This window comes from Mustela erminea, chromosome 14, assembly GCF_009829155.1.
Source record: "Mustela erminea isolate mMusErm1 chromosome 14, mMusErm1.Pri, whole genome shotgun sequence".
NCBI classification, from domain to species: domain Eukaryota; kingdom Metazoa; phylum Chordata; class Mammalia; order Carnivora; family Mustelidae; genus Mustela; species Mustela erminea.
The window spans coordinates 83,460,737-83,487,850 of record NC_045627.1 but is presented as its reverse complement, the minus strand read 5'-3'; the positions used below and the strand labels follow the sequence as shown (position 1 = coordinate 83,487,850).

The following is a 27,114-nucleotide window of genomic DNA, read 5'->3' as shown; positions in this document are numbered from 1 at the left end:
AAGTAGTTTCCAAAGCAGATACGTTTATTTTTAAGTGCAAATACATCACTCTTCAACACATACACGACAGTTCTAATTTCCGAAAATGACGTCTGCTGGAGAGAAGCACAATCCTCTCGATTCCCACGCCTCAATCTTTCCGTGCGCAAGCGCAGTGCATCTCAGTTTCAACACCCCAGAGGAGAGCCTGGGAGGCACCTGTCACCGCTCATAAAAGGCAGAGTTCCTTATACTTTCTGTGTTTACTGAGCTAAAACAAGAGGCACTCTCCCATTTTACATCAAACACTAGATCTACGATAATCCAAACAAGGAATAGGCCAGGTCTGATTTTGACTTTCCAACTTCCAGCTACAGTGAATTGAGGCACGTAGGAGCAGCCACAGGAGGGGCCCCATGTCTTCGCACATCATTCACACTGCCGTCTTACTCATTCTCTGAATTAAACACTACAAATATAGTGATCCCAGTGAGAGGATTTTAAGTATCCAATTTTCCATGAAAAATCAATTTGAAGATGAAAAATTACCCAATACTTTAAGCATTTATCATACTCCTAAGACTACAATATAAACCCTTTTATAAATAAAAATGTACTTTATCAAACACGTAATACAACAGCGACTCATGAATGGCCTTAAAAACCTTTAACATTTTTAAACACTTAACCCAGAAATATAGATAAATTTCTGTTAAGAGTAAACAATATTGTGAACAAAAATAACGGATGACCCTATCAGGTTAATCCTCGTGCACAGCCCTGGACTAACAGTAACAGGTACTCTTAAAATGAACTCTGAGGTCACTCAATGTACGTAAGATGATGCCCTCAAATGACATTAAATCACTGCCTTGAACTTTGGGGGGTTAGGCTTTACCATAAATACGTAATAAATATCTGTAGCACATCCTACAGGTTGAGCACTTATCTCTCTCCATTGGAAAGTCTTTCTCCAGAGTCACACTGTGTCAGGGCCGTCCCGGGGGGTGGGGAGGGGGGATTCTGCAGCAGGTCCATCAACACAGCCATCTTCCTGTCCACGTGCTCCTGGAGTTGACGTATTCGCTGATCCATGGCGTCCACAAGCTTCTTTTCCAGCAGTTCCATATTTTTAGTAAGAATCTTTTCCAAGTAGGAGCACATGGGTTGCTCTCCCGTTCTAAAAATAAATTAAAAAACCAGTGTAACAATTATCCCTGATATCCTAACAGAAACAAGCAAACCATACGAAATGCGCCCCCAAAGTACAATGCGGAAATCTGTCTCCGCAACGCTGCCGTCTGGGTACGAGGGGTTTCCGGTGCCAACATCCATCTACAAGGGGCAATGACAGCCCTAAGCGCCCAAAGCGGGCCGCATCTCCGATTCTTTCCACATGTCAGCACACAAGTGAAACGAGGGCACGGCGGCGAGGGCGTGTCCCCCTCACAGAACATGTCTCTACAAAGGGTCTTGGATTTTGAGCCCCAAATCAAAACTGATCTGCCTCAATGTTTCTTAAGGTCTCCACGTATGTCTTCCAAGAATTTCCCCAAGCAAACCCACAATTTCAAGGTTTGTTTCTTGTCACCCGCACAACCTCACTAAGCACTGGAAGGTTCTCTTCTAACCTAATATGAAAACATGTAAAAACGAACGTAACTGGAATGGGCAGACAGAAATAACAAACTGAGAAGGGGAGCCTGGGTGGCTCAGTCTGTTAAGGGTCTGACCTCAGCTGGAGTCATGAGCTCAGGGTTCCTGCTCCAGAGGGGTGGTGCATGGGGGGAAGGGGGTATGGCTCTCCTCTGCCCCTCCGTCATGCATGCGGTCTCAAATGAATAAATAAAATCTAAAAAAAAAAAAAAACAGTAAAAGCAGTCCAGTTTCTCAGGTTCACAACCAATGCACACCAGGGCAGTGAACCTCAGGCCGTGGCCCACAACACCCCGGGGACCCGTGACTTGTTCAGCTTCCACCAAGTAGCAAGCGCTCTTACACGACGACCAAGATGATGTCTGAACCTTTCACCCTTGGATCCTCAGGAACATATGGTGACATTTCCCAGAGGCTACACGAGGTGTGATGTCACCGTTCGGGTGAGCAACAGAAGCTGTGATCAAGTGTTCTTCAGTGTCTTGGACCGTCTAAATAGTGTCTTCAGCATGATCCCTGTTTGTTCTCAGCACTTCTGCGCTCTCATCGGCTACTGAAGCCACATGCTGGCGGGCAACACAGATGAGAAAGCGAGCAGACGCTAACATCGATTCTACATGTCACTTAACACCATTCGGAGTTGTTCTTTAGAAAATACCTTCTTCATAAAAATTGTTACTAATATAATGGGTTTGTTATTTTTAAACAAATGAATCCTTTCATATATTCTACATAAAGCTTCTTCACAGTCCGCAATTATTTTTGAGAGTGCCAAGACCAAAAAGTTTGAGAATCCTACTCTAGAATATATGAGCGGTTTTTCTAAAAACCATTATTTTTTTTCAATTAACTCTAGCTTCAGAGGAAGTTGTAAAGATACGAGAGTTCCCCAGTACCCTTCCCCAATGGTCCCAATGGTTACATCTCACCCAACTCTGGAGAATACAAAAGCAGAAAATGGATGTTGGGGCAGTGTGCGCAGGCGCCGTCCTCCCACAGGCACATACGTTCATGTGAACATCACAACTGAGATCACAACTATTCCTTCACTACAAACATCTCCCCATTGTCACAGCCACTCCCTAACGCCCTCCAGTCCTGACACCTACAGCCAGCAATACGGTCTCCATCTCTACAACTCTATATTGGGAACATTACACAAATGCAATCTTGGTGTGTGACCTCCTGAGATTCTCCTGTCCCTCAGCATAGAATGTCCTCAGGAGCCATCCAAGTTGCTGCGTGTCAATGGTCCGTTCCTTTTTATTGATTAGCATCCTGTGATATGAATATACCCCAGTTTGTTTAACTGTTCATCTAGTTTAAGACATTTGGTCGCTTCCAGTTTGGGACTGTTACGTAGACATAAAGCTGTATGAAGAACTAGGCATAGTTTCTTGTGTTGACAAAAGTTTTCATTTCTCTGGGATAAATGCTTAGAAGTAGGATTGCTGGATCACACGGTTAATGTTATGTATAGTTTTCAAGAAACTGCCAACGTATTTTTAGGGTGGCTGTAGCACTCTCTACTCCCCATCAGCAATGTAGAAGAAATCCAGTTTCTCCATATCTGCATCCGCATTTGGAATTACCATTTAAAAAATTTTAGCCTTGGAATAACTGTGAAGTAGTACCTTGTGGTTTTAAAATGCATTTTCCTAGTAGACACAAAGTCAATGATGATCATCTTTTCACGTGTTACCCTTTCTACTAAAATGTCTGTTGCCCATCTTCTGATTGGATTTTTTTCTGAGTTCTCACAGGTACTTAAGTATAGGTCATTTGTTAAACTTGTAGTTGCAAATATTTTCTCTCAGTCTGTAATCTGTATTCTAGTCCTCAGAGCAGATTCTTTTACAGGCAGAAGTTTTAAATTTGATAGAATCCAATATATCACCATTTCCATTACTGTGATTCTGGTGTCATCAAAGCACTTTTCCTAGTCTTAGGTCCCCACAATGTTTCCTACATATTACAGAAGTTTTTATTTTTATTTTTAAGATTTTATTTATTTCACAGAGAGCGAGAGATCAGAAGCAGGCAGAGAGAGAGAGGGAAGCAGGCTCCCTGCTGAGCAGAGCCAGATTCGATCCTGATGTGGGGCTCGATCTTAGGACTCTGAGATCATGACCTGAGCTGAAGGCAGAGGCTTAACCCACTGAGCCAGCCAGGTGCTCCGACATATTACAGAAGCTTTATATCTTTATGTTTTAAGTGCTTGATCCATTTCGAGCTAATGATCCATTTTGAGGTATGTCTAGGTCACAGTTATCACAGTTCATTTTTTTTTTGCTCTTTGGCTATCCCACTGCGGGAGCATAGCATGTGTTTAAAAAAAAGACTACCCTTTCCCCGACTTGCTTTTGCACCATTGTCAAAAACCAGTTGGCCATACTTGTTTGGGGTTATTTCTGTGTGCTCTATTCGACTGATCTGTGTCTCTGTCCCTCTCCCAATACCATGGTCTTAAATACTGTAGCTATGTAATAATATGCTTTGAAATAATGATTTCTCTCACTACTCTTCTATTTCAAAATTGTTTCAGCTATTCTAGTTCCTTTTTCTTTCCATTTCCACTTTATAGAATAATCTTGACAGAATAATTTATAAAAGATATTTTGAATTTTAGAGGAAATAGCATTAAACCTATGGATTAATTTTGGGAAAATGGATAGTTACTGTATTGAATCTTCAAATTAATGAATGGTATGTCTCTCCATTTATTCTGGCCTTCTGATTTCTTTCCTCATCTTTTAATTTTTAGTCTATGGACCCTATCTATGTCTTGTTAAATTTTTATGTTTTTGTAATTTTTTTTAATGGATCCACATATTTTACATGTATTTTTATGTATCTTACTCTCTTCGGAGCAATCTAATTTTGTTTGCAGGGCATACTGGCTTCATAAAATGAGCTGAGAAGTCTTTCCCCCTCTTCTTTTCTGTGAAGTATTTACAAATGGTGTTCTGTGAAGATTTGGTAGAATTCTCCAGTGAAAGCGCTTGGGCCTAGATATTTATTTTATGTCAGCTTGCAAATTATGAATTAGGACTCTTTTTTGCTTATTTTATCTCCGTTGAATTTGGTATTGTGTGGCTTTTGAGGAATTCTTTCCTTCCAGATTGTTAAAGGTATGAGCATAAAGTTGTTTGCAATATTCCTTTTTTAAAATGGACTTAGGATGTATAGGGACATCTCCAGTTATATTCCTTATATTGGTGAGTTGTGTCTTCTCTCTGTTCATCTTTGCCAGGCATGCTAGCCAATCTTACTAAAAGTTTATCAATATCATTGAATTTCTTCCCAGATGTTCTTTACTGTTTCCTTGTTTTTAATTTTGTTGATTTCCACTCTTTTCATTTCCTCCTTTCTGCTTGATTTGGATTTATTTTGCTAGGCTTCTAAGTGACAAATTCAATTTCTTTAATGGACTATTTCTTTATAGGACTATTTCATCTCTGTTGTAGCTTTGCATTACTGAGCTCGCCCCTTTTCTAATGTATTAGTGCCATAAATACCCATCAACACTTGTTTACTAGCTGCCTCCCACAGTATGATCTACTATATTTTCAAGTATTTTTAATATTTCTAGTGGGAATTCCTTTTGAACCACAGATTTAGGAATAAGTTGTTGAGTTTCCAAGTGTCTGGAAATTTGTTGTTATTGTGTTCGTTACTGGTTTCTAGTTGGGATTCATTTATGGTCACAGAATATACTTTGTGTGATCTCAGTGCTTGATTAGGTTACTTTATAACTTATCTATCATTGTGACTCTTCCACTGGTACTTGAAAAACATGTGTATTCTGTTATTCTTGGTGGAGCCTTTTATAAATGTTAATCAGATCCTGATGGTTGGGATGGAATGGTTTAGTTCCAAACTAGTCATCTTCAGATGAAAACTCTAGGTTACAAGAGATTAAAACTGTGACAAAGTAGGTACACCAAAATGACGACGTGAGTCCCGAATTCTAGTCTAATAGATTATTTTGGCAAACTATATGTACGTAAAGCATAGGGAAGATACTAAATTCTTAACCTTCTCTTACTCAAACACGTGCTGTTAAAGCATGATATTACAAGATCAGGAGATAAGATCCTATATAGTATAAATAATTACGATCTTAATACAGTTTTGGTTATGCCAAAACTAGCCCAGGCCAAACATGATCTAAAAAGAAATTCTGTTATAATGACATGCTCGACATATGCAGCTGAAGAACATTACAAACGTAAATAAAAACAATGTAAAGCTAGGGTGCCTGGGTGGTTCAGTATATTAAGCCTCTGCCTTCAGCTCAGGTCATGGTCCAGGGTACTGGGATCAAGCCCCACATTGGGCTCTGCGCTCAGCAGGGAGACTGCTTCTCCCTCTCCCTCTGCCACTCTCCCTGCTTGTGTTCCCTGTCAAATAAATAAAATCTTTCAAAACAAAACAAAAAATGTAAAGCTTGAGTCCCCAACTCCTCTCCACTCATAAAAATAACTTTTGACTCCAACGTCTACCTGATGGTCATAAGTGGTCCACAAAATCCCTGGGAAGGGCCCCAAATCTTCACTTTTAGGTACCTCTTTCAAAGCAACCAATTCTATTCTGCATAATGGTTATTCCCTGTAAGTGAATTTATGGTAAAATATATAAGCTCCTAAAATTATTTCTGAAAACAGGTTTTTAGGCAGTATACATGGAGACAAGGCTGTTTCCCTTCAGTTGATTGTCACACCTACCTAATCTAAAGCACGTCTGTCTCAAAACAAATACTTACGCAACACCAACAACGCCTTCCCCGGCCTTAGTGATGCCTTCCTGCCACTTGGCGCTATGTCCCACGCGGAGATGGTTAACCTGACTACATAAATTCTGGAGAAAAGGCAGCAACTCAGAGTTAGGTATATTTGAGATGTCACTTGCTTTCTTCGGCAGGAAAGAAGAAACTGCATTTCTGAGGTCATTCTCCAGAAGGGAATGGTTTGGCGGCACAATGTTATAGTCTTTGAGGTGTGTAGTGTTTCCTCCACCCGGTGGCTGCTGACTTTTATCGACGCAAGTGTTTAAGTCTTCCGTCAGGGCTCCAGACGTCAGTCCGGTTCTGAAAGGGAAAGGCGTGGAGGGGGACTTGTCGGAGGCTCCCGAAGCAGCTGAGGACTGCAGGTCCGCCACTCGTCTGTAGCCAGTATTTCCCAAAACTGCCTGAAGCTGCTCTGCCACGGGAACACAGTTCTAAGCAAGGGAAAGAAATACACGTTACTATCGGTAGTGGTGACGGCTAACTTTTGGGGTAACTACTGTGAGTCCGGCAAGGTGCCTTCTTTCTCTGATCCTCTGAACAGCCACACGAAGTAGGCTACAAGTACTACCTGATCTTAAGCTGACGAGACCACAGCTGAGGTGAAACCAAGGCTAAAGGTAACCTGGCTATGGGGACGCAGCTGGTAAGTGGCGGAACTGGGACAGGAACCCAGACCACCGAACTCTCGAGTCAAGGCTTTTAATGATTTCACTGCAATTTTCCCTAAAGGAAATATTAAATATTAGCATGCTTAGTAAAACTGCATTAGCATTAATGTCTCACTACAAAGGCCTCCTTGATTTATGGCAATAAAATATAATACTCACAACTGAGGCACAATAATTGAGAATTTTCAGAAACACCATTCACCAACTTTCCACGTATGGTAAACTACATATTTTTTACTTAGGCATATCTTTTGCAATGATTTTTTCATGGAGGCTACATAGATAGTTAGGCCCTTTAAAAGTAGACGTACTTTGGGTACATTTGTTGACACTTGCAATGACCAAAATGAGCTACCTTTTGGCTGTGTTTCTTTCAGAATTTCCAGGACAGTAAGAGTTCTCATGCAGTATTAGTCCCTGAGAAGATTCTGGTTTACCTTGAAGAGAAGGCTGTAATATCAGTCTGTTATGCTCTTCAGTTTTTCCACAGGAGAAAAGCAAAACAACCTTGAGCTTAACTAAGTGTTAAGTAGGTGTATAAGGCTCTATCCTAAAGTCAAAATAACAGAACTGTACTGTGGATTTTCTAAAAAACATCTGAAGTAATCTCTACAGCCAGCGTGGGGCTCAAACTCATAACCCTGCAATCCACAGTCACCGCTCCATGGACTGCACCAGCCAGGTCTCCAGAACCGCACTACAGACCGTGATCGGGATGTGTCATCCCACAGCTCCTGCTCTTCAGTATGTGTGAGGGGCACGTGGCTGTCAGTCAAACGCCTGACTCTCAATTCTGGCTCGGTCTTAACCTCGGGGTTGTGAGTCAGGCCCCGTGCTGGGCTCCTGGCCCGGTGTGGAGCCTACTTAAAAATAAATACAGGGACGCCTGGGTGGCTCAGTTGGTTAAGCAGCTGCCTTCGGCTCAGGTCATGATCCCAGCGTCCTGGGATCGAGTCCCACATCGGGCTTCTTGATCAGCAGGGAGCCTGCTTCTTCCTCTGCCTCTGCCTGCCACTCTGTCTGCCTGTGCTCGCTCTCTCTCCCTCTCTCTCTCTGATAAAATCTTTATAAATAAATAAATACATACATAAATGATAGTTTGTGAGAGACAGACTGAAAAGTATTATTCAAGATTAGCTAAGGAAATACAGTTCATACATTTATCTAGATATTCGAAAAAAATATTTCTGGACTAAGCTAAACCAACATGCATTCACTCAGTATTTGCCAGGAATTGACTCTAATAAACAACTGTTTCAAGCACTGGAAAAAGAACATGGCAATGAACAACACATATTAAAATTCTGACCTCATGCAGCCTAACATGCTAAGAGCATAGGGACAGACTGAAGAAATGAAGAAAGGATAGGAAAGAAGAAAGGAAGGAAAAAAATATCCTGTAGATGGAGGTGTGATAAATACTTTAGGGAAAAATAAAGCAGAAAAGGTGAATAATGAGGACAAAGGACATGTGTGTGCGCGTGTGTGTGCGGGGGACTCTGTAATGTTAAGTCCCCAAAGAAATTCTTACACTGAACTGCACTTTGGAGGAATGCTGTTTATGGGGAAGTTTATTTTGTGATTACTTCAAAAACATATATATATATATTTTTTGAAGATTTTGTTTGTCAGAGAGAGAGAATGCACAAGCAGGCAGAGTGGCAGGCAGAGGCAGAGAGAGAAGCACGCTCCTAACTGAGCAAGGAGCCTGGTGCGGGACTCGATCCCAGGACCCTGGGACCATGACCTGAGCAGAAGGCAGCTGCCCAACTGACTGAGCCACCCAGGCATCCCTAAAAACATACTTTTAGAAAAGATTTATTTGCTTTAGAGAGAGAGTGGTGTGCGCACTCAAGAGCAGGAAGGGGGCAGACAGAGTAAGAATTTCAAGCGGATTCTCCACTAAGCATGGAGCCCAAAGAAGTGTTCAATCCCCTGACCCTGAGAGATCAGGACTTGAGCTGAGACCAAGAGTTGGATGCTTAACTCACTGAGCCACCCAAGGTGCCCCTTCTTTATAGAGAAATTTCATCTATTGTCAACTGATCTTGTTCCACTGAATACAAGTTTTGAATAAACCTGAAATTATTCCTGAAACATGATGGATTATGCATAAGTACGTTTCCAAAATTTTGAATTAGACAACTCTCCTTTAGCTGAAAAGAGCTTTACTTAGTCATAATGGAAAACTCAAATACAAATCCTGAACAACTTAATGTTTGAGAAAATGGGGCATATCCTTTCATTCAGATAATTTTAAGCATCAGCTGTATGTTCGGTACTTTGATACAGAATTCCTGCTCAGTTATCCCTCAATTACTAGAGCAGAAACAAATCAAAGCCAGCAAATACAAAGGAACGAGGAATAACTTAAATATTTACTGTGATAAAACAGAAGTTTGTACTGTCAAATAAGACCTATATGACTCAGAGTATTAACCTTTCATAAAACTTTCAAGAAAACAAGTAATCCCAAGGCAGAGGTGAAGCACGGAAAGGTCTAGGACTTGGTACCCCAAAGTCCTCCCTTTCCCCTTCAGGACAGGCCTAGTCCCAATTAATACAGGAAGGCTCTAAACAATGCGTGTGGTTAACACTTCCATGAGTAGTTCTGGTCAGGAAATATCCCATTTTATGCTCAGATAATTGAAGGGTTAGCGTGGCATTTTCCAAGACATGCCGTAGACATCTAGGGACTCTGGTCTGTTAACAATAATTAACCCTAGACAATCAGGACATGCTCCATGAATAAGGACTCTCCCTCTAGGAGGGAGATCTTTCATTAGCAATGTTTCAAAGGAGACTGAACAGGATCACCTTTCTTCCCCCGGGTGTCCTCCAAATTTCCTCACATGTAAGACTTAGCACTTATTGACTGTAAGCAAGTTACAACACAGTGTCTATGGCATTAACCCATGAGTGCTGGCTGGAACAGTTTATGTTTGTTTCTATATGCACAGAATTCTAAGAAGGATACATTCCAAACTGTTATCAGTAGTTACCTCTGGGTAACTGGATGACAGCTGGGAAGACGCAATATACTTCTGCACTGATTCAAATGCATGGCAAAGAAAACGTAGCGTTTTAGGAATAAAACATTAAGTTTTTTTGTTTTTTAAAGATTTTATTTATTTATTTGACAGACAGTGATCACAGGTAAGCAGAGAGGCAAGCAGAGAGAGAGGAGGAAGCAGGCTCCCCACGGAGCAGAGAGACTGATGCGGAGCTCGATCCCAGGACCCTGGGATCATGACCTGAGCTGAAACAGAGGCTTTAACCCACTGAGCCACCCAGGCGCCCCAAACATTAAGTTTTTTTTTTTTTTAAAGATTTTATTTATTTATTTGACAGAGAGAGATCACAAGTAGGCAGAGAGGCAGGCAGAGAGAGAGGGGGAAGCAGGCTCCCTGCTGAGCAGAGAGCCTGATGTGGGGCTCGATCCCAGGACGCTGGGATCATGACCTGAGCCGAAAGCAGAGGCTTTAACCCACTGAGCCACCCAGGCGCCCCAAACATTAAGTTTTAAAGACACATTCCCCCCTCCATAATAAGTCTACCATCTTTTCTCCCCGCAATGTCAAGTTTTGGAAAGATAGGAATTAGTCAGTGAACTAGTTATATTTAATTCATTAATCTCTTATTGCTTCCAAAATTTTGCTTTTGAAAATTTCTTCCTTTTTAAAATCTTTTTTTTTTAAATTTTTACTTACTTATTTGAGAGAGAGACCACAAGTAGGCAGAGAGGCAGGCAGAGAGAAAAGGGGGAAGCAGGCTTCCCACCGAGCAGAGAGCCTGATGAGGGACTCGATCCCAGGACCCCGGGATCATGACCTGAGCTGAAGGCAGAGGCTTAACCCACTGAGCCACTCAGGTGCCCCTCTTTTTAAAATCTTCAACCTGTTTCTTCATAGAATCTTTGCACTGAAAAAGGTACTCTCAAACCACAGCATGCTTTTACAAAGTTAAACCTAGCATACTTATTTAAAATACTGATCCCTGGATCCCAGTCAAAAATGTGGCTGGGATATCCATTTTGTAAAAACTGGAAAGGATTCTGATACAGGTGTTCTGTGGATCATACTTTAAAGATACCCTAAACTTTTTTTTTTTCTTAAAGATTTTATTTATCTCACAGAGAGAGAGAGTGAGCACAGCAGGGGGACTGAGAGAGGGGGAAACAGGCTTCCCGCTGAGCAGGGAGCCCGATGTGGGCCTCGATCCCAGGACCCAGGATCACGATCTGAGCTGAAGGCAGACGCCTAATGACTGAGCCACCTGGGCACCCTAAACTCTTTTAAAACAGCTTAAGTCTCACAAGTTTGAAAAATTCTTCCATTATTCCCAATATTCCTTTTCACAACCATCTAATTTTCTCTTTATCTCTGAGCTTCTTGAGAAAACCTTCTAAAGTGCTCAAAACAGTGCCTTACTCACTGAGAAGGTACTTAATAAGTATCTGCTGAATGAACAAATGAGTGAGTAAATTCACAGACAACTGTGAAGATCTGTAATAAGATATTTTATAGAAGAGAAAGTCTACAGAATGCTATTTTACAAAAGCAAATAAAGGTAGCAGTCAAATCAACAGTAAAAGTTCGAAGAAAAACTTTCAAGTCGATACATGTCCTTAGAAAAAGCTGTCATTTTGAGACTGTTAATGGTACCTGGACGGAATCCATGTCCACCTACCTGCTGCTGAAATTTAACCATATTCATCAACTGCTGAGCACCAGGTGACAACTTGGACCCCATGGCCTCCATGAGAGTTTGGACCCTCTGCAGGTCTATCCTTGATCCTAGAGCAGGAGAGCTTGTTGAAGAATTTGCTGAAACCCGCCTCAACTGTACCACAATTTTACTGATGAACACACGCTGCTTTTCACCAAAGGAGAGCAACTATCATAAAGCAAGAGTTCCAGAAAATAATGATATTAAAAACAATCAGCATTTATAGTCACTTCTTGTTATCGCTTAAGACTGAAGCATTTGAGAATCAACAAATTAACTTTAAATACATTTTTCATTTTTAACTTTTCTCTAGCATAGTCATGGTCAGAAAAAATCCAAGTTATCATGAGGCTCAGAAGTATTTAAATAAAAAAGTCCTTTTAAACTAACAAACTACACATAAAATAGCAAATGGGGGTAAGGAACATAAAATAACATTTACTCACTTAGTTTAAGAAACTGAAAATAAACTGTACCAATCTGAGACCTTAACATACTGCAAGTTGCAATGTAAATATAAATATTTAGTGAAAATAAGGCTGCGGAGAGCCCACGCTAAGTGTTTAGTGAAATATTAATTATCAGTCATTTAGAAGTTAAAACTGTAAAAGAATGTCAAGATGATCTTATATAGCTTGACTGTTTACTTATTTAAAAAAAAATGAGTTCAAGAGTAATTTTCTAACTTGTCAAAGGACACCAAGAAGGAAAGGTGGAGCTTTGAACCTAGTTCTTCCAGCTTTGACCCCAGTTGTTTTCCCAATACTTTATGCTGCTTCATTTTGTCCATGTTTCTGAACCAAAGACACTTCCTGTGTGACATGGACAACAAAGTAGCCAAGTGGAAAGGGACCAGGATTTAGAATCAGACACACCTGCATACAATGATGACTCTGCAATGTACAGCCCATGTGACGTTGGGCAAATGCCAAAACTTGAGGAGCAAAATGAGGGAGAGTGAGAACCGTGTTTCATATGGTTGTTCTGAGGACTACTTCCTAAAATTTACAGTACCGACAACTGATTAAGGGCTCAAAAATATGCAGCAGTAGCTCTTATTTTTAACTTTCCTATAGCCTTGCTCCAGAAGTCTTCATAAGATCCCCCTAAATGAAACAAGACTTGGCGCTCTCACATACTTCCATAGAATCGTTACAACACATTCACCTTCACAGACACATGATCCCATATATTACAGAGACACAGGTGGATACAGATCCATGACCTAAAAACTCAGCCTGGCACCAAACGGGACTGTCATCAACAATTAAGTAATCATCACACTAAATTCATACATCTACATGCCAATCTCCTATGATCCCTTTCCTGCTTTTTAATTCCCAAGCATTTTTACTAAATATTATATTATAATATATAATTATATATATTATATAATAAATATATATTATATACATATAATATATATTATATATGTAAATGCATATATAATATATAATTATATAATATACAATATAATAAATATTATATTTAGTAGATATAATATATATAGTAGATATATAATATATATAATATATATAGTAGATATATAATATATATATTAATAAATATTCAGCACATACTGAATCTACATGTTCTCTGCCTTGCTCCCTAAAATATTAGCAATGTGAGGGCTCTGCTCCAATTTATTTTATTACTGCTAATTCCTAAATGCTTAGGGGAGCGAATGGAACTCTAATATTTGTTGAATGAATGAATCACTTCACTTAAATGACTCTAGATACTACTAGCATTCACTACCTAAAACAACATCAGTTCTGTGAACTTCTCTAAGTTATAACAAGCTCAGAGATAAAATATTTAGTGATGAAAATAATCCAAGGATTTATTGTCTTCAGCCTCCTAAAATAAACCTCAAGGTAGGTCCAAATGGGTGAAGAAACTTGCTCAAGGCTTTCCTGCTAGTTAGGAACAAAGCACACTTAAATCTGGGCTTACAATGTCTAGTTCGGGATTCTTTCCCTAGATTCTGATGACAACATTAAAGTTTGCTTTAATTGTAACAATTAATTAATTAGTTAATTAATATTTAACAATAGTTTTCACGCTGAGGACACCATTCCCAAGTACTTTAACTCTGTGATGCCTTTGCCTGAAACTTCTCTGTGTTCTTTTTGGGGTATTTTGGGACAAAATCTGCTTGTGGTTTTCACCTAAGTTTTATATAAATATAAAATATTTAATCTCAGTTTTCAAGGCTTAAAAGTACAGTATACTACTCTAAAAACAACAGTATATGTCATGGCATTGCCATAGCTAGTAAATGTTCAAATTTTAAAAGGAGAATGTTGACAATTTTTTAGAGAATTTCTTCTTACATGTTTACTAAGTATTTCTCAGCTAAAACTGGGGACCATGTGGGACATATCGCATTACAACCATCAGAAAATAAGTTTATGTAGTACAAAAACAACTGTAGTTTTCAAATTAGTTATAATTCAATGATTACTTACCTTTATTTTGCAGGCATGTGTGGAGGACTCCAATTTTAGGTATTTTTTGTACAAAATAATCTTTTCATCTTCACTGAAAATAAAAAAATAATTTTTTAAAACTTCCAGATACTATCACTTTTAATAGTTACATTTAAAAATGAAGGCAAGGACAATCCATAAATACTGACGCTCAGTTTTCCTGGGGAGGCATAAGGAACTGTAGCTTCATATTGAATTGCACTGGGTAAGAATTCTACATCTGTCACTTACTACCTATATAAGACAGTTCAGTTTGGTAACAAATGTATAATCATGTAGCAAAGAGCATACTTTAAGATTTATTTATCAGAGAGAAAAAAGACAGAGAAAAAATGAAGGCGGGTGTGGTAGGGAGAGGCAGAGGAAGAATCTTAAGCTGATTCCAGGCTGAGCGCAGAGCCCGATGAGGGGCTGGATCTCCCCACCCTGAGATCTGACCTGAGCTAAAACCAAGAGCCTGTGGTCAATGCACTGTGGCACTCAGGCGCCCCCGCAGAGCACATTTTAAAGCTCAACAAACATATCCATTATTTCCAACATACCTGGTATGTAAAAGTTCATATTTTGGGCTCTATTAAAGAAAGACTAGGACAGAATCTTAAGAATTCAGGGAAAAAAAAGTTCGGGGTGCCTGGGGGGCCCCATCAGTTAAGTGTTGGACTCTGATTTCTGCTCCAGTCATGATCTCAGGTGGTGGGATCCAGTTGTTTGGGCCCCAGACAGCCTGCTTAAGATTCAGTCTTCCTCTGCCATTCCCCCCACCCCCCAAAAAAAGAATTCAGGGGAAAAAAAAAACACCCGGAAATAGAATACCAGGTTAAATGTGGTGGCATGGCACAGTCTGGGGATTCTGCATTATTCCTAATGGGCTTCCTACGAGAAAATGTGTTCAAAGATCCAGACTGATTAATTTTTGGGACACAGACTCCTCTGTTTTCCAAAGAAACGTTTCTCAGAACATCAGCTCTGATCAAAGTCTTCCACGAACTAGTACGACCCTGCACGCAGCCCCCTGCCTCACCGGGCCCGAAGCCTCCACCCCGAGCGCCGTGGGCGAGCGGACTCGGACCGTCTCCAGGACGCTCAGGGGAGACTCCCACTGCTCCGGGACGGCCGCGGCTGCTCGCGGCCCGCGCCAGGCCACCCGCCAACAGCACCGCAGCTCGGAGAGCCCCGCGCTCACAGACCTGTCGCCCGGGTCGCCGCAGACGGCCTTGCCCCGGCTGGTGCCGCAGTACTCCTCTCCCACGTACACCTCCATGTTCCGGGCCGAGCTCAGAAGGCCGACAGCCACGACCTCCTCGCCCCCGCCGGGCTCGCAGCTCAGGTGAAGGAAGCAGGGCTGCTCCCCGGGGCCGCTCGGGCCGCTCTTCAAAACCACCGGCTCGCGGCTGAAAGGAAACGCGTCCCGCGCGCTCCTCAGTCTGCCCGTCCGAACCCCGCTCGCGACCCTCTGGCCGGGCCGCGGGTCCTCCCGACCCACTTCGTCGCCTGCCCAAGCACCGACCGACGCTCGGCACAGATTCGCGAGGAAACGGGCCCTGCGGACGGCCGGGCTTCGCCGCCCACCGCGTCCTCCGTCGCCGCCGCCACCCCCCGCACTCCCTTCTCCCGACGGAGAACGTCCCCGGGCACCTGCGGCGCGCACCGGACGGGAGGCGGGAGACCCCGAGAGGCCCCGCCTATCTTCCCCCTCGGGAAGCGGACGGGACTCTCGCCGGCCACACGTGCTAGCGCCGACGCGGGTGGACGCGAGGCCTCGGCCGGTGCGTTGGCGCCGGGGAGGGGGAGGCGGGGGCCGGTGCCGACCCCGCGGAGGTGCGGGGGCCGGGCCGCCAGCCCCGCGCCCGGCACTCACGCCCCCGGCCGCCGCTCCCGGCCCAGACCGGCCGCCCGCTCCGCTCCCGGATCCCGGGCCCACACCCGCTCCCCGCACGGCCCCCGCCTGCCCTCCCGGCCCCCGGAGGAGCGCGACCGTCCCGCAGCGGCGGCCCCAGTCCCCGCCGGCCCGGCGCACCCCGCGGCAGGCGGCGTCAGCGGTTCCTCCCGGTCCAAGTCCCGGGCGCCGAGGTCAGCGCGGGTGAGACGGAGGCTGTGGGCCAGGACTCCGCGGGCCGCATCCCAGGAAGAGGCCAGCATCGGGCGGCGGGTCAGTCCCGCGTCCTCGGCCGGGGTCTCCATTCAGCCTCCCCCAGCCCAGGCCGAGTCCGGAACCTCTCTTTCAGGGCTTGCGTTTCCGCCAGGACAGAAGGGAGGCGAAGAAGGAGAGCGACTTCCGGCTCGGCTGGCTTCAAACCTAAGACCGGCCGCTCCTCGCCCAGTGGGGAAGAAAACCAGGTGCCGGAGACACGCATGCGCGCGCCGGTCGGCTTCGGCCACGCGCTTCCAAACCTGCGCGGTGGAAGAACTCGAGGGCGGAGCATGCGCCCCGACGGCTCCCGGGCCTAGGGCTGGAAGTGTGCGCAGGCGCGGCGCGGGCGCGCGGGAATCCGGCGGTTTTTGCACGTGGGCCCGCGGACATGGCAGGCCGGGGCTGTGGGCGACGGTTGCCGGGCGGCCCGGGAGGGTCAGTCTAATGAGGAGAGTCAGTGGTCAGGTAGGAGTGGTGCGGTGGCCGCACGCGCCGCGGAGGACGTGCTGCGGACCGTCGGCCTGTCTGCAGCCTTCCTGCCCACAGCAGCGGAGCGGGCGGCGGGTGGGTGGCTGCGGGCAGCTTGGCGGTAGCAGGCGGGGGTCGGCAGGAGCGCGCGGGAGCAGACTTCGGGGCTCTGCTGGAATAGCCTCTGAGCTGGGGCTTGAAGGACCTTTAACGTCTGGGTCCGAAAAGTGGAGCAGATGGAGCTTCCTACTTGCCCCTTGGGGTAGGAAGGTAACTGGTGCCTCCCTGCTCCTTCCTGTTAACCTCATCTTGGAAAAGCCGATGGTGAGATTCAAATAAAACTCGAATGTAAGCGTTCTTCGAATCTGGGCTGTCAGCCATGTGTTTATGGTGGTATTCTCTCTAGAAAATAGAAATCTCACTCTTTCTCCTGTTAATTTTTAGGACTTCTTTTTCAGGGTTTTTGTTTATTTGTGTGTTTCAGTGCCAAATAATTTTTATTTCGTTTTTTCTTAAGGGCTTATGTGTTATGTCAGGGTAGGTACCTAGTGAGAACACAGATTTCCCTCATACCTGAAAGTAGACCGTTTTAAAAAAACTTTTCTAGGCAGAAATGGCTTAAAGGGAAGAGTATCCTCTGCTTTCCAAAGGTTCCAGTATTTCCCCTTTGCTTTTTACAAAAACCTACATTAGTGCCGGTTTTGGATAACCAAACGGAAGGGGAACAGGATTTCATTTTTATGAAAATAAAAGCTTACTGTGTTAATATAGGTCTTTCATAAAAGCTAAGTGGTGTTTTGCAAAGTTTGGGAGATCAGGAGTTACTTACACAATACCTGTTTCATTGTTTTTTTAATCTGTGGAGCGGTCTTAGAAAAGTTGGAATGTAGGTTTTTTTTGTAAGTAATCTGTTATCCAGACTATGTAGTAGATGGATTCACCAAGTTTGAAAGAGAAACCCCAACAAAGGATCAGATAAATCTGTAGACTATTCAGCAAGTTAGAAAAGTTAGAAGTCCTTGATTGTACCTATCCTGGTTTTAATGTTTTCAGAGATTAGTACTGCGGACTTATTTTAAGTTGCCTACGGTAGTGGGTTTTCTTTTCTTTCTTTTTTTTTTTTTTTTTCCCTATGTATGTCCTGCCTCTATGGTCATAACTTAAATCCATGTTTATGTATTGGACAGTCTCCAGAGGAAAATAGACTTTATTATTTTTTTTAGAAGTACCAACCTGCAAGTTAATGAACAAGATGAATACTGTGAACTGGTTGTTGACTTCCTTACACAAAGCTGAAAGCCACGGTTTAGAAAACTTGACTGCTATAGTCTTTCGCTTTCTTTCACTCCCGTATACCCAGTAAATCACCCCAAGTCTTGAGATATATATATTATATATGTTATATAAAATGATATACAACTATATGTATAAATTATATGTATACACACATATATGTGTGTGTTTATGTGTGTGTGTGTGTGTATATATATATATATATATATATATATAATTTTTTAAGGCAAAATTTCCTTTTTCCATCTCTGCCTCTTCTGTTTCCAAGCACTAACTTTCATTCAGATAGTTTCAGGAGTTTCTTCACTGGTCATTAGTTCCCATTTTCATCTTCTTTTCTTTTTCTTTTCCTTTTTTTTTTTTTAAGATTTTATTTATTTATTTGACAGACAGAGATCAGAAGTAGGCAGAGAGAGAGAGCGGAGGAAGCAGGCTCTCCGCGGAGCGGACAGCTCGATGCGGGGCTCGATCCCAGGATCCCGGGATCACGACCCGAGCCGAAGGCAGAGGCACTAACCCACTGAGCCACCCAGGCGCCCCTTCATCTTCTTTTCATTCTGTGCACTGTCCTCTGATTTTCCTGCTCCTGAGCCACCATCATCTTTGCCCAGTAGTGCAGTGTATAAAGCCTCTGGTACTTTTGCCTACATGCCAGGGTCCTCTACCTTTGCATGAGCTTTCCTCTCTACCTGCAGTATCTTGTCTTTTGCATAGCAGGGAAAACCCATTTATTAATGAAAACCAAGTATAGAATTTTGTTGTGTTACAGAATCAATTACTACTTTTTCTGAACTAAGAATTTTCAGGTACTATTAATTCCCTTGTGTTTCAGCGCTTTATAAAATAATTCTCACATTTGTGTTCCCTACTATTTGAGTGATTATTGAGATTAGGAATTATTATTATTATTTTAAAAGATTTTATTTATTTGACAGAGAGATCACAGGTAGGCAGAGAGGCAGGCAGAGCAAGGAGGAAGCAGGCTCCCTGCCACCGAGCAGAGAGCCCGATGCAGGGTTCGATCCCAGGACGAGATCATGACCTGAGCCAAAGGCAGAGACTTTAACCCACTGAGCCACCCAGGCGCTCTGAGATTAGGAATTATTTTGTACCTGGTGGATGTGTTCAGAATAGGTTTGTTCAATGGAATTGATAAGGAAAGCAGTATGGGTTCCAAATTGTATTACAATGTTAAGAGGAGCAGAAAAAGGAGAAATCAGTAAATTCAATTTAAATCTGATATATCAGAGTAGTTGTGGTAGTGCAGAGGTTACTGTGATTTTAGTGTACTAAGTTATTCTTATCAGGGGCGCCTGGATGGCTCAGTGAGTTAAAGCCTCTGCTTTCAGCTCAGGTCATGATCCCAGGGTCCTGGGATCGAGCCCCACATCGGGCTCAGCTGGAAGCCTGCTTCTCTCTCCCCCATTCCCCCTGCCTGTGTTCCCTCTCTCACTGTATCTCTATCAAATAAATAAATAAAATCTTAAAAAAAAAATTCTAAATCTGATATATCAGAGTAGTTGTGGTAGTGCAGAGGTTACTGTGATTTTAGTGTACTAAGTTATTCTTATCATAAATTGAAAATGTTTCTTCTTGTCCCCCCCCCAACTTTAAATAAAGAATAGAACATGTTTTTGAGAACTTCCCACCAGTATCACAATATAAGTTTTGGACTTGCCTATTTTATTTTTAAAAAATATTTTATTTATTTATTTGACAGAGAGAGAGATCACAAGAAGGCAGAGAGGCAAGCAGAGAGAGAGGAGGAAGCAGGAGGAGAGAGGAGGAAGCAGACTCTCTGCTGAGCAGAGAGCCTGATGCGGGGCTCCATCCCAGGACCCTGAGATCATGACCTGAGCCGAAGGCAGAGGCTTAACCCACTGAGCCACCCAGGCGCCCCTGGACTTGCCCATTTTAAAGAGCAATTTATTGTCAATCTAGAATTTACCCTGTGAATCGCGATTGATGGTATATTGTACCATGCCTAGTACACAGACACTTTTGGTCTAGGATCATTTATGCACTGGTATGTTGACTACTTCAAAGAGTTTTTGTTTATGTGGGTTTATATTACTAATTTAAAGAAAAATCAACATTTGTGGCTTCAGCTGTGACATGAACAGAGTTTGGAATTTATCACAAACATCTTTACAACAACAAAAAAGCTGAACAAACCGAAAATCAATGACTTTTTAAAAATCCACCAGATAATTGATGTCACAGGGCAAACACCACTCTGACAATTGGAGAGGTGGGTGAATGCAGAAAATCCCAATGGGGATCTGCTTACCAGGAACAGAACCCTCTGGAGGCAGTAACTGGAAGGGACACTTAAATGGTCGTTGATGAATTGCTGGAGTCTGAGTGTGGACTGGTTTGAGAGAAGGATCCTCCTGGGAGCCCACTTTTAGGAGGCCCCATACTTTTATGGGTTTTACAGTAGTCCCACCAGATTTACACAGGAAGATGGAGAAGAAATCTCCTCAGGCTCTCTGTCTGGGGTGGGGGTGGGGGCTCATTTTGAAATACAGTCCACAGTATTCTCCTTAACAAAGGTGTACTCTCAGGGGAACTGCCAGTCTTTTGTGAACAGGATGTGTGGGTGGGGGGCAGGGCGGTGAGCAGTTAGATTGCTTCAGCCTTCCTGCCACGTGTAGGGGGAGGGGGGCTGGAAAGGAAGACACACACTTTTGAAGATGACAGGCTAGGAACTCAGATTTAGTCTTAAGATTACGGAGTGCTTTCCTTCCCCAGTGCCTTACCGCCACATCAACAGGGCTCCAGTATAAAAACAGATTACAAGGAAGAGACTAGGATGCAGACTATTTTAAAAGGAGTTTCTAGGGAAAGCAAAAGACAATGGGGGGACAAAAGCAAGAATACTAGAGGAACTTGAAGCCTCTGGCACCTCCAGTTGTAGCAGACATTAAACATAGCCTAACTCCTAACCAGATTAACATGAAATTCCACACTAAGAACGTGATTACCTCGGTTCTTATGCATATCTCCATTAACAGTATGTCTGGCTTTCAGCAAAACACTACAGTGCATGCTAAAAGGCAAGAAAAACTTATGCCAAAGAGATAAAGCAAGCATTAGAACCAGTTTCAACGTATGACACAGATTTGGGAATTATCAGGGCATTTAACATAACTACCATGTACAGATTCTGTATTATACTGTAGTAGCCTGTATTGCTAGAATAGGATTTCAATTTAGAAGATCCTCCCTCTTTAAGGCAAAACTAGGCTCTTCTTACAACAGTTGCCGGGACTGCAATAAAGCCCTCAGCTGAGCAGGAGTCTGAAGGTAAATACGAAAATCACGGGAGCAGAGCAGGAGCGGTGGAGGAGGCACAGAGATGGGACTTGGGTCACGTAAGGGGGGCTCACGGCGCTACTGCCAGCAGCCTGGGATCTGGGCTGCTTTCTGCCACTAGATATGCAGTTTATAGGTAGGAGGGTATTTGCAGCCACTGGCCCCCAGGCGTTAGTCACAGGATGGGCACTTGGCAAAATAAGAGATCTGGGGGAAAGTCCTTGTGTATGTGAATTACTAAGAATTTGCCACAGGGAAGGTGCCCCTGTAATCTGGATCACACCACAAAGTTCAGCTCATGGATTCTGTACACAACTGCTGCCTCCTCTCTGCTGTCTGGAACACCGGGCCCCTTCCATCACCCTCACTACGTTTGCTAATCACTACATGTGAATTGCCAATGAACACCTAGGATGAAAATATTGTCAATGACCAGGCCCTTCCCTAAATGAAATGCAGCTGGATTTCTTTGCATATCTTTCTGCTGAGAGCCAAAGTCAAAGTCTCTGTATAATAGAGTTAGTGGGCACTGGGAATGGGGAGCACCATTTCATTTCAGAGGGTTGTAGAAAGGTTGAGGGGGGTGAAAGGGCACTGGACCTGGGAGGAGGGGTCTGGAGGAGTAGGTCACAGAACCAGGCCTTAGTTCCTGCCCTGTAGTGACTTGCTAGGGGACCCTAGGGAATCACTTCTGCTCTCTGACCATCTGTTTCTTCATCTGCCAAAGTCTTAGTCCTTGCATTGTCTTCTGGCCATCAGCAATGAAACTCAAAGATATTGCTAAAGCATGTTGGGAGTAATAAGATGAGTAGCTTAATGTTGTGGATTTAAAAGAGACAAACAAAATATTCTTATCAGTAAATGAAGTAATAATACTCTTGGTACTGTTATGTCTGATTTTTTAAAAATTTTATTTATTTGAGAGAGAGGGTGAATGAGAATACAAGTGAGGGGGAATGGCAGAGGCTGAGGGAGAGGGAGAAGCAGGTTCCCTGCTGAGTAGGGAGTCCGGTGTGGGACTGGATCCCAGGGCCTTGGGATCATGACCTGAGCTGAAGGCAGACACTTTACTAAGCCACCCAGGCACTGCTGTTATGTCTGAATTTGTTGTTCTGTCTGAATTTAGAGACATGGATCAAGAAAGTTTTTGTCAGATTGACAAGATTCATGTTTGGGTCATCGCGCATGAAATGTGTCAGCACCTAATGGGTGCTAGGCCCTCTGTTTGATGCTGGGGATCCAGAGTTCCTGCCTCATGAAACTCACCTTGAAAAAAATTGTAGAGACTCATTGGACAGAGAAGTCAAGTAACTACAAGAATAAAAGGAAATCAAGAAATGAAGCGGTCATCTTTGTAGGGAAGGACTACATAACCTGTCTTCCTTAATCATGACTAAGCTCATTCCAGGCCATGTCCCTCAGAATAGATGCTGCTTTGATGGAGGGCATAGAAAAGAAACTTGGAAAAATAAACCTTTTTGAGTGAGGTAAAAAGTAGGAAAAAACCCCACAGTTAATTCAACTCCAGAGTGTTGGCTTCATTGAGAGTGAGCATAATAGGTTCCTGTAGTCAAGACAAGTATCTATTCAGAGTTAGAACAAGTATCAGAGATCCTTATGACAAATGAGTTCAAATTTTTAGAGTGGTACAAGCAAATGGCATAGATACAGAGGAAAAGCAGCAGTTAGTTAGCATGGGGGACAGATGGGAATCCGTGAGGATTTTACAGAGGAGTTGGCACTGAGTGAAGCCTTGCAGGATTAGCGTTACAGCAGGTAGAGGAGGCGAGGGGCCGAGAGAGTGGGTCAGTGCTCAGAGGCATAAAAATACATGGGGTATGGGAAATGCAGTGGGAGATGAAGCTGGAAAGATAAATTATGTTAGCATCCTTGACAGCGCAGCCTAGGATGACACATGTGAGGTGCCTGGGACACAAAATTTCAGGAGGCATCCACTCTCAGGGTCGGCACGGTGGCTTTGATCAAGTAGAGGATTGATTTCAGAATCCCCCATATGAGGGACTTACTTCTACTTCTGGGAAGATGGAGTAGATGTACTTTGTGTTACGCTTTCTACCAAGTGCAGCTAAAAATCCTGGACATTATATAGAAAACAAATGCAGGACCCTGATAGGTGAAGGGAAGAAAACAGACAAGCTAGGAAACTTGAAATCCAAGGAACATGGTGGTGAACTCCTTGGGTTTTGTTTTGTCTCATATTTCCAGACTTGGCGATGAAGAAGCCAGTGGCATGGAAACACCAGTGGGTGCAGACAGAAAAGCTCCTGAGAAAATCTTGCTATCTCCAGCCAAAGGACCAAGGACAAGGGAGCCTCACAAGCCAGGGAACCTGTATTCCAGTCAGATATCCCAGAAAAAACTGTGGCTCCACCCCCAGCCCAGCCTTTCCCCCAGCCAAGACTAAGTGGAGAGCCTAGACCTTCACTCTCACCAGGCTATAAAGAGTTGTCCCAAATCGCCCCTTCCTGCCAGAGTAGGATCAGAGGAGACTGATCCTACCCCCACCTCCCCAGGCAGTGGAGATCCTGGGAAGACTGAGCTTACACCTCGACCCAGTGGTAAAGCTGCACAACTCACCTAACTGCTGGGGTGGTATCAGGAGGCTAACTGGAGACTGAGGAATTTCGCCATCTCCCAGCAGCAACAGGGTCACCTCTGCTGTGGTGTCAGTGGACATCAATCTCCAATCTTCACTATAAGAACCTCATCGAGCTCCTTGAGGTAAAATTCATGAAAGTGGCTATCCCCCGACTAGAAAAACCAGCCCCCCTCCCCCAAGAATTGTTTTCTCTCATGCTGGTCCTCCTTCAGCCTCCAGCAGTTTATCACTTACCAGTTAAGGATTCCTACCAGTTGCTGGCCCCGGCCGTGGCTTCTGCTCCCGAGAAGCTGTGATTCTCCGTACTCACCTGCCTCTTCACTTTCATGGGACCTGTTTGCTCCATGACGTCAGTTCTCTGGTAGACCTAGAAAGACATGGTGATTAGCAACTTGGTTCAGCTTTTTTCTTGTTTTGAGGGTGACAACTCCCAAGCTCTCTAGTGTTGTAGTGGAACTGGAATTTCTGTGTTCATTTTTTTCATTCTTTATTCTTTCTGTTCCTCAGACTGGATAATCTTGGTTGATCTATCTTCAAATTCACTGGTTTTTTCTTTTGCCTGCTCAGATCTGCTGTTAAGCTCCTCTAATGAATTTTTCCAGTTATACTTTCCAACTCAAAAATTTCTATTTGACTCTTTAAAAAAATCATTTCTCTTTATTGTTGTTCTCTATTGGACACATTGTTCTCATACTTTAGTTCTTTAGACATGGATTCCTTTGAACGTATTTTAAATAGTTGATTTGAAGACTGTGTCTAGTCAGGCCAATGCCTGGGCTTCCTAGGGAAAGTTTATTGCTTTCCTTTACCTTTTTATCAGTCTCACTTCTCTTTTTCTCTCTTTCCTTTCCTTCCTTTCTCTTTCTCTCTCCCTTCCCTCTCTCCCTTCCTTTCTCTCTCTCCCGTTCTCTTCTTCCTTTCCCTTTCTCTTTTCTTTTCTTTCATCTTACAGTCTTTTGTTGAAAACTAGACATTTAATAGAATATGGCAACTCTGGAAATCTTGAAATCAGTTTCTCCCCGCTCTCCAAGCTTTGTTGTTAGTGACTTCTCTCGACAAATTCTGAAGTCTGTATTCTTTGCTGTATGTTGACACTTAAGTCTCTATTGATTAGCTTCGTGATCAGGTAGTGATTGGACAAAGATTACCTTAAATTCCTGGAACCAGTAAATCTCCCAGTCTTTCATGAGAGACTCCATATTGGGGCATGTCTTCAACAATTAGCCAAGCAGTTGAAAACTCTGCCATAGCCTTCACTTTTTGCTTGGGAAAAGCCTTAGGGTCAGTCAGAGGTGAATGCTTGTGTCTCTCTTGAGGATACTCAACAGCCTTAGACACGCATATAGCACACATGCATGGCCTAGAGTTTCAGGAATATGTCAAGGCTTTTCAAAACTGCTATGGACAGGTGATTTACCAGCTTTCCTTTAAGCTTTTTGGCTACTCTGTGATTTGCCCCAAATGTTTTCTACTACCTTAGGCAGCCAAGAAGTTAAAACAATTGTAGTTGTTTTTGCCAAAATCCCTTTAGAGGAAGACTTTTTGCATCAGGAGAACTCCAAGTTAGGTCAAATACAGATTGCTTTGCAAGAGAGGATTTTCAGGTGACCAAAAGACAGGTCAAAGAATGACAGTTCTTCGGGAATGAGGCTTTGAAAGAGTTCTACCTCTACTTTCCCTTTGGTGGCTGCATTGGAGCTTGGGTTTTACTTTCAAGGTTGCCATGGAGCTGGTCAGTGAATGATGGAACAATGCCACAAGCCTGCGGTTCATACTGAGAGAGTTGTTCTTTAAAATGTTTCCTGAGCTGCAGCAAGCTTTTAATTTCCAGAGTCTGAAAAAGACAAGTTTTTAAAAATTAACATATAATGTATTATTTGCCTCAGGGGTACAGGTCTGTGAACCATCAGGCTTACACATTTCACAGCACTTACCCTCCCAATGTCCATAACCCAGCCACCTTATCCCTACTTACCTCCAACCCCCAGAAGCCCTCAGTTTGTTTCGTGGTTTGTCTCCCTTGCAGTCCATCTCATTTCATTTTTCCCCTCCCTACTCCCGACAGTCCCCTGCCCTGCATCTCAAATTTGTTATATCAGGGAGATCATGTGATAATTGTCTTTCTCTGACTGACTTACTTCGCTTAGCCTAATACCTGTGAGTTCCATCCATGTCATTGCAAATGGCAAGATTTCATTTCTTTTGATGGTTGCATAGTGTTCTATTGTGTGTGTATATATATATATATACACACACCACATTTTCTTTAGGCATTCATCTGTTGATGGACTTCTAGGTTCTTTCCATAGTTTGGCTATTATGGATATTGCTGCTATAAACATTCAGGTGCACATGCCCCTTCGGATCACTACATTTGTATCTTTAGGGTAAATATCAGTAGTGTAATTGCTAGGTCATAGGGTAACTCTATTTTAAACTTTTTGAGGAAGCTCCATGCTATTTTCCAGAGTGGCTTCACCAGCTTGCACTTCCACCAACAGTGTAGTACCCCTTTCTTCTGCATCCTCGCCAACATGTCATTTCCGAACTTATTAATTTTAGCCATTCTGACTGGTGTGAGGTGGTATCTCACTGTGGTTTTGATTTGTATTTCCCTGATGTTGAGTGATGTGGAGCACTTTTTCATGTGTCTGTTGGCCATTTGGATGTCTTTGCTGAAATGTCTGTTCATGTCTTCTGCCCATTTCTTGATTGGATTCTTTGTTTATTGGGTGTTGAGTTTGGTAAGTTCTTTATAGATTTTGGATACTAGACCTTTTTCTGATATGTCATTTGTGAATATCTTCTTGCTTTCTCTCAGTTGTTTTTTGATTTTGTTGACTGTTTCCTTTGCTGTACAAAAGCTTTTGGTCTTGATGAAGTCCCAGTAGTTCGTTTTTGCCCTTGCTTCCCTTGCCTTTGGCGATGTTTCTAGGAAGAAGTTGCTGTGGCTGAGGTTGAAGAGGTTGCTG

At 43.2% G+C, this 27,114-nt stretch overlaps 1 protein-coding gene and 1 long non-coding RNA gene across 2 annotated transcripts; one reads left to right on the top strand and one right to left on the bottom strand.

Annotated features, from left to right (window-relative positions):
• On the bottom strand, nucleotides 1–16,615 carry LOC116573716 (ATPase PAAT-like). Its single transcript, XM_032314004.1, has 6 exons — nucleotides 16,330–16,615; nucleotides 15,500–15,703; nucleotides 14,292–14,364; nucleotides 11,782–11,988; nucleotides 6,401–6,855; nucleotides 1–1,159 (listed from the first exon to the last, which is right to left on the bottom strand). Exons 1-6 carry the CDS (start codon nucleotides 16,491–16,493, stop codon nucleotides 925–927), a joined length of 1,338 nt encoding a protein of 445 aa, XP_032169895.1. The 5' UTR covers nucleotides 16,494–16,615; the 3' UTR covers nucleotides 1–924.
• On the top strand, nucleotides 15,989–27,114 carry LOC116573719. Its single transcript, XR_004278947.1, has 4 exons — nucleotides 15,989–16,078; nucleotides 16,538–16,908; nucleotides 23,749–24,264; nucleotides 27,078–27,114. It is a non-coding gene; the product is annotated as an uncharacterized LOC116573719 (long non-coding RNA).

Coding starts and splice junctions, on each gene's coding strand:
- LOC116573716 (XM_032314004.1), bottom strand. CDS start 16,493: ATGGAGACCCCGGCCGAGGACGCGGGACTGACCCGCCGCCCGATGCTG. Junction 15,704..16,329: donor CTGACGCCGCCTGCCGCGGG/GTGCGCCGGGCC, acceptor GTTTCCTTTCAG/CCGCGAGCCGGTGGTTTTGA. Junction 1,160..6,400: donor GAAGGCGTTGTTGGTGTTGC/GTAAGTATTTGT, acceptor ATTTATTTTTAG/AACGGGAGAGCAACCCATGT.